This window comes from Limulus polyphemus, unplaced genomic scaffold (genome assembly GCF_000517525.1).
Source record: "Limulus polyphemus unplaced genomic scaffold, Limulus_polyphemus-2.1.2 Scaffold717, whole genome shotgun sequence".
NCBI classification, from domain to species: domain Eukaryota; kingdom Metazoa; phylum Arthropoda; class Merostomata; order Xiphosura; family Limulidae; genus Limulus; species Limulus polyphemus.
Window position 1 is genome coordinate 3,911 of NW_013666327.1, and position 6,052 is coordinate 9,962.

At 31.3% G+C, this 6,052-nt stretch overlaps 1 protein-coding gene across 1 annotated transcript in view; it reads right to left on the minus strand.

Moving 5' to 3' along the window:
* Positions 1 to 2,873: 2,873 nt before the first annotated feature.
* Positions 2,874 to 6,052, minus strand: part of LOC106460138 (tachykinin-like peptides receptor 99D) — a 97,319-nt gene continuing 94,140 nt past the window's right edge. The window contains exon 5 of the mRNA XM_022386791.1: positions 2,874 to 3,034. Within this exon, the coding sequence (XP_022242499.1) occupies positions 3,016 to 3,034 (19 nt within the window). The 3' untranslated portion in view covers positions 2,874 to 3,015. The remainder of the gene's footprint in view (positions 3,035 to 6,052) is intronic.

The window sequence follows — 6,052 nt, forward strand, 5'->3', positions numbered from 1 at the left end:
GAATAATCAACTTACAGTTCAAGTAAACAGAAAGTATTTGAGTATTGTGAGAAAAATTTACTCAAGGCAATACGAAATAAAATTTTATTTACGATGGCTAAATAACAATGGTTTAAGGCTCAACCGGAATTTTAAGAGTTTTGTTTTACGTGTAATTTAAAATTCCAAAAACAAATCATTATTCATTACCATAAAATGTATGGTGACATATTAAAATGTTTCAATTTAGAATACTGATCGGAAATGAAGGATCAAGATAGAGCTCTACAGACACTAAGATTATATGTTTTTTAGCAATGTCATCCATAAGTGTATTGTATCAGGAAAACAATGCCTTTTTTTTTCGTTATTGTAAATGTAAAACTTTTTCTTGTCAATTTTATAAATTTGGACAACCTGCTAGATTACAAAAGTCATTCCGTGACAAGGTTGGACTATAAGTCTTCATCAAGCGGCTAAACTAAAATAATAACTAAATCAATTCTTATTCTGTGAGCTTTAACCTTTCAGATTTGAGATCACTATTAAAGGTTAAATATGAAACTGCCACAAGAGGAATGAAATAAAACTCAGACCAAAATAATGACTTTTGGTTTTATTTTCACACCAGATCTTGGCATTTCTTATCTGTCTTTCAGAGTTCTGTTTGTTTTTGTTTGTTTCAGCGTAAAGCTACACAATTGGCTATCTGCGGTCTTTCCACTGGGGAGAATCTAACCCCGGATTTTAAAGTTCTAAGGCTGTAAGTTTACCACTGTCTTAGCGGGGGACGAGTTGGTTCGGAAAATAAACTGAAAAATCCTTGACCTAAAGGGTTCTAATATTTCACCATTATAAGACTATATACACATATAATCGCAACATTACTGAATAAAACTCTAATCACGAGGGATTTATCAAACATAGCTGGGTATCTTCCATATCATACTAATTAAATAACACTGCTGATAACTGTTTCACATTTTTTATTGATGTGAATGTTTAAAATAATCCTTGTTTTATTATCATGCTGTTCATGAACAAGATCTCCATGCTACTTAGAGCACTAAAACTTATTTCACTAAATATCTGTATGGTTTGGTTGAAAGAACACTCAACAAATTTTTATCACGTCATTGTAGAAAAACAAACTGTTCTCTTTTGGCAAAATATTTTAAAAATGAGCTATAAACGTCTAATTGAGATTGATCATACCATCTTGAAAAATGTCATTTATATAGTTTAGTTTTTCAAAATATTGGATTATCTATTAAGTGTGTAGTATTGTTAAGATTTCTTCCGATTAAACTAATTAGATAGCTGAATTAAAGGAGTAAAGCAGTTCGAAGTCGACATAACAATACAGTTACTGTAGTATAGTTGAGAAGATCGTTCTTTAAAACAGGTTCATTCGTCTTTTCAGTTTTTAAGTTAAATGTTAGTCTCCATTGTTTTTCATATTCAATATAACTGGTAGCTATATTGGGTCTTCCGCTTTTTTTGGAATTCATCAAATCACCATTGTGGACAAAAATATCTTCGATAATCTGCTGACTTTACTTCAAAAATGACAGTGTGATATTTTTAAGTTCAGTGATTTCCGTAAGAGTAATTGAGTGGTAACAGAAGGATAACCGGGAACTCCCCAGAAAATGCATTGCTAAGTAGAAGCTACACATTCCCTAACTTTTACGTTTTAATTTTATTTTTCGCTACCTTTGAGTGTATTTTTGTATGTATGCTAAAAAATTTGCTTTTATTCATATTGTTTTGTGTAATATTAAAACTATTGTTTTACTTGTAGGTATTGTTGTGAAAGTGTTTTGTTAATTTAAAAGTAAGTTACATTGATTTCATGACTGATATTTTGATTGTTTTTTAACTTGTAAAGCTAGAGATGGCTGGGTTAGCCTGAAGGTAAATGAGAGCAGAAAATGGTAATATGCAGGCAAACCATATTTGTCCAACCTCTTTCAATGAGATATATAGTTTTTCTAAATTTCTGTGCATGTTGAATATTTTGGTCATAATATAGAAAGTACATCAAGGGAACTACCGAGTTCCTCTCACACCAGTTGCTCGTAGAACTGAGTCAGTCAATTAGAGTATCATGTTTGCTCTGTTGTATGAAGGACTGCTGTAACAATATGCATTCTGTATAAAATGCAATGGTGATCTTTTCTACTGGCAACATCCCTTACTTTGAAATGAAAATAATGATCAGTCACGTGGGTAGCGCCTGTACCCTACTATGAACAGCATTGTTGTTAATAGTATATAATTCCAAGTTTCTCAGTCTGAAAAAAAACTCAGTTTTTAACTTTAAGATTACACTTTCATTTCACTTTTCATTTATTTCTCTCTCTCCAGTAAAAGTGCAATAAAACACACTTGTTTTTTACTTTGATTGTTGTTTGTCATAAATAACGATTGTTTTGTTGAGTGCAAGCTTGAGTATAGTTTCTTTCTTTGTGTCAAATTCAAACTGGTTTGACTTGCAAGGGTTGTGCTTTTTATTGTACATATGGATATTTTAATGGTGTACATATACATATATGTATTTTATATTCTAATTTCATTGTATGTCTTATTTTTTATTTTTAAGTTATTTTTACTTTTATTAAAAGGATTGTTTGATTATTTAATATTTTTTCTTTATAAAGAGTTTGTTTTTGTTTTTATCTTTCATGTAATGTGGTTCTTGTAAAATATGTATCTTGTAGTAATGACTTAACATACTTATTATCATAGTACCATTGCATTTTGTGTACTTTATAGACTTTTTTATCCAAATTGTGTTGCTTTATTGCATTTCCATATTTATACAAAACATAAAGCAAACCATTTAAAAATAAATTATTTATAATTCTGATACTGAAATCGTGGGGGTAGTTGATGCTTCTCTGACCAATCATGGTCTGATGATGATGTTGAAATGAGGAGAACCCATTGCTTCACTGAAATCTGGTGCAAGACTATAGGAAGGACCAGGTGGAATCTGCATATTGGGGAATATAACCAGTAGCATGTTTTCCTTTATGACCCCACTGGCATTCTGGAAAAAAAGTCTCCAGAAGCTTTCATGTTCCAGACTGCTTCTACCATAATCAGTCAGTGTATCTCATTTTGTGCAATGATATGAGTCATTAGACAAGCATATTGAATGTGTAGTGTGTGTGTGTGTACAACTTCTGACAATTTCAGTTGAAAAGAAAATTGCTAATATAGTCAAGAATTCACTCACAAATAAAAGCCAGGGAAGAAAGATATTCAGTCTCTGAATCCTGATTGGTTAAAAGTTTTGTTAAGATGTAGGTTTGAAGGTTGTGATGGTCCAGCCAGCCACTAACTATTACCTTGATCAAATGACGGTTCTTCAGATATTGTATTTTCTCATAAGTATAACACAAATAAACAATGTATTGCTTGCACATGTCTACAAGACCCTACTGAGGCTTGCTTTTAACTTACATTTAGCTATACTGCTAACTATCAAGGGCCTCTACATTTGGATCCATATGTATTATAGAATTATATATTCACAAGTAGTATTTGTATGTTGACCATTCCAAATTAGACAAACAAAACAGTACAGCAACAGCACTAACTTTTCATTAATGTACGATATACACGTATTTTAAAAGCACAATTTTATATTTTAACAAAATATAATAGGTAACCGTCATTTATTGATGAATTATTTTAGTATGAATTACTAAATTAATTCATTTTAGTATGGTCTTGCTTAACATAGCAGGGTAATTACTATCATGAAAGTTTGAATATCCGTATTGAAAAAAATAAAAGACCAAAGATTTGAAAAATATTCAAAGGGTTATTCTTTTGTGTTGTCATGGGTTCAAGATTAAACAATATAATGTTTTATTAATGCCTTACTGATTGGAATAAAACTTCAAAAAACATTGTTAATTCAACTGCCACGCATTGATTAGTTTGATTTGCAGCATTGAAAGTAAAAACTAAAAACCTTTGACAACTATTAATACAAGCTTTAACACTTCATTTCTCTTTAGCTTTAAAAACCTACAGTAACAACTGTTATGAAATGTTACTAGCGAATAGCCATACTTAGAAAACTTAATCAGCATTTTTCCAATTATTTGAAATTGCGTATTCCATAATTTATTTTGTGTTTATTGGGCCTGGCACTCATTTCGTGTATTTCAAAATGTTGAACTTATTATGGGTGCATTACAGTTTGACTTTTATACATTTGTTAAACCTTGCAATTAAATCTTATATTTTAAAATATTTATAAAGTACATCAATTGGAAATATTAAATTTAAAAACTACATATTTAAACTGTTTCCCAAATAATGCACTAATAAAGTTGTATAATAGATGGCGTAAGTAACGAACCTTGACGATATTTTTAAGAACAATGCAACTCTAACCTAGCTGATCGTATATTTGTAAATATAAAATAAACGTTAACTGCACTATTTGCAATACATTTATGTCTATATGAGCTTATGCATATCTTGTTAAGTTAGAATCTTAGGTGTACAATTAAAATAAAATAAATCAGTAGCATATGTAACTGATAAAACCTATAACGAGTCTGATAAATTTTTTCTGTTGCTGGTGCTCATTTTCTTATTCATATAAGCCAGTAGATGGCGGTAACGTTTACTAGACTATTTAATAGTATTCCTTTCTGAAAACTAAATGTCAGTCGGAGTTTTAAATGACAGCTGGTTCTAACTGTGAATCCGAGGGTGCATGGATCGCCGCCTCGTGCCTAAAAAAAAAACTTTGTGTTTTAAGTGTGACAGTAAAATCAAAGGAAAAGTAGCTCAAAAGTTGACAGTGGGCACTGTTGACCCGCTGTCCTACCTCTAGTCTCTCAATTCAAAATTAGGGACGGATATGTGAAGGTAGCATTTTGAGTAGCTTTGTGCTAATATTCTGAAACAAACAATACAGTCTTAAAGATGTAGATAACAGCAAAGGTTAAAGCACTTATTCTGAGCAATATTACATTTTTGACGTATTTGTTTCTTCATAGAAGAAACTGTACTTCCATGTTTGATACTTGAAAACAATCTTCTAACATAAACGAATACTACCTTAAATTAATTTCAATTAAAAACAAAGGTATACCGTGAATACTTTTTACATAAATTGTAAATCTAAGGTCATTAAAATTATTTGTCTTTAATAATGTTGTTGCCTTCCAATGACACAACGATACGTCTGCTGACTTAAAACGCTAGAAACCGTATTTCGATACCCGTGGTGAGCAGAACACAGATACCCTATTGTGTAGCTTTGTGCTTAATTCTAAACAACAAACAAACAATAATGTTGTTTAATTCACTTGTTTCAACACCATTTGCGCCATTCTCAGAATCACTAAACACAGGTTTGAACACGTAAGCTTCTAAAAATTTCAAACCTATGTATTTTCCTTATATGCATGGAAAACTATATCTGACACAGAATATTACCATTTAATGCAAAATATTTGACGGACTATTTCCGTTAGAATTTAATAATTTTATTACTCTCTTCTCAACAAGTCCATTATGGGGCTTCCAGGAATAACAAGGCATTAAAAATATTTCAGTTTAATTTTTCTGTAGTTCGTTGCCGACGAAGGTATTCGCACAATACTAGAGCTCTTCAACTTGGCTCGCTCTCTTCATCCGAATTCATAGTTGAAGTTTCGTTTATGTCAGTCAATTAACAGAGATCATGTTGAATGATATCTAATCAAAAACACCTTAGGTGTGAAAAAAGGTGCGGCCAAAAAAGGATTCAGTGCGCGACTTAAAGGAATAAAATCAAACTTAGCAGCCAAACTGGTAACTTCACTTATAGCATTGATAAGAATTTTACAGCAAATATTCATTCATTAGTTAGTTAGGCCGCATTATTTTTCCACTTTGGGCATGATGGTGGATAAAACAAAATACGCGGCCTAACCAATGAATGACTATTTGCTGTAAAATGCTTATCAATGCTATAAGTGAAGTTACCAGTTTGGCCGCCAAGTTTGATTTCATTCATTTAATTCCTCAATTCTTTTTTGGCCGCACCTTTTTTCAC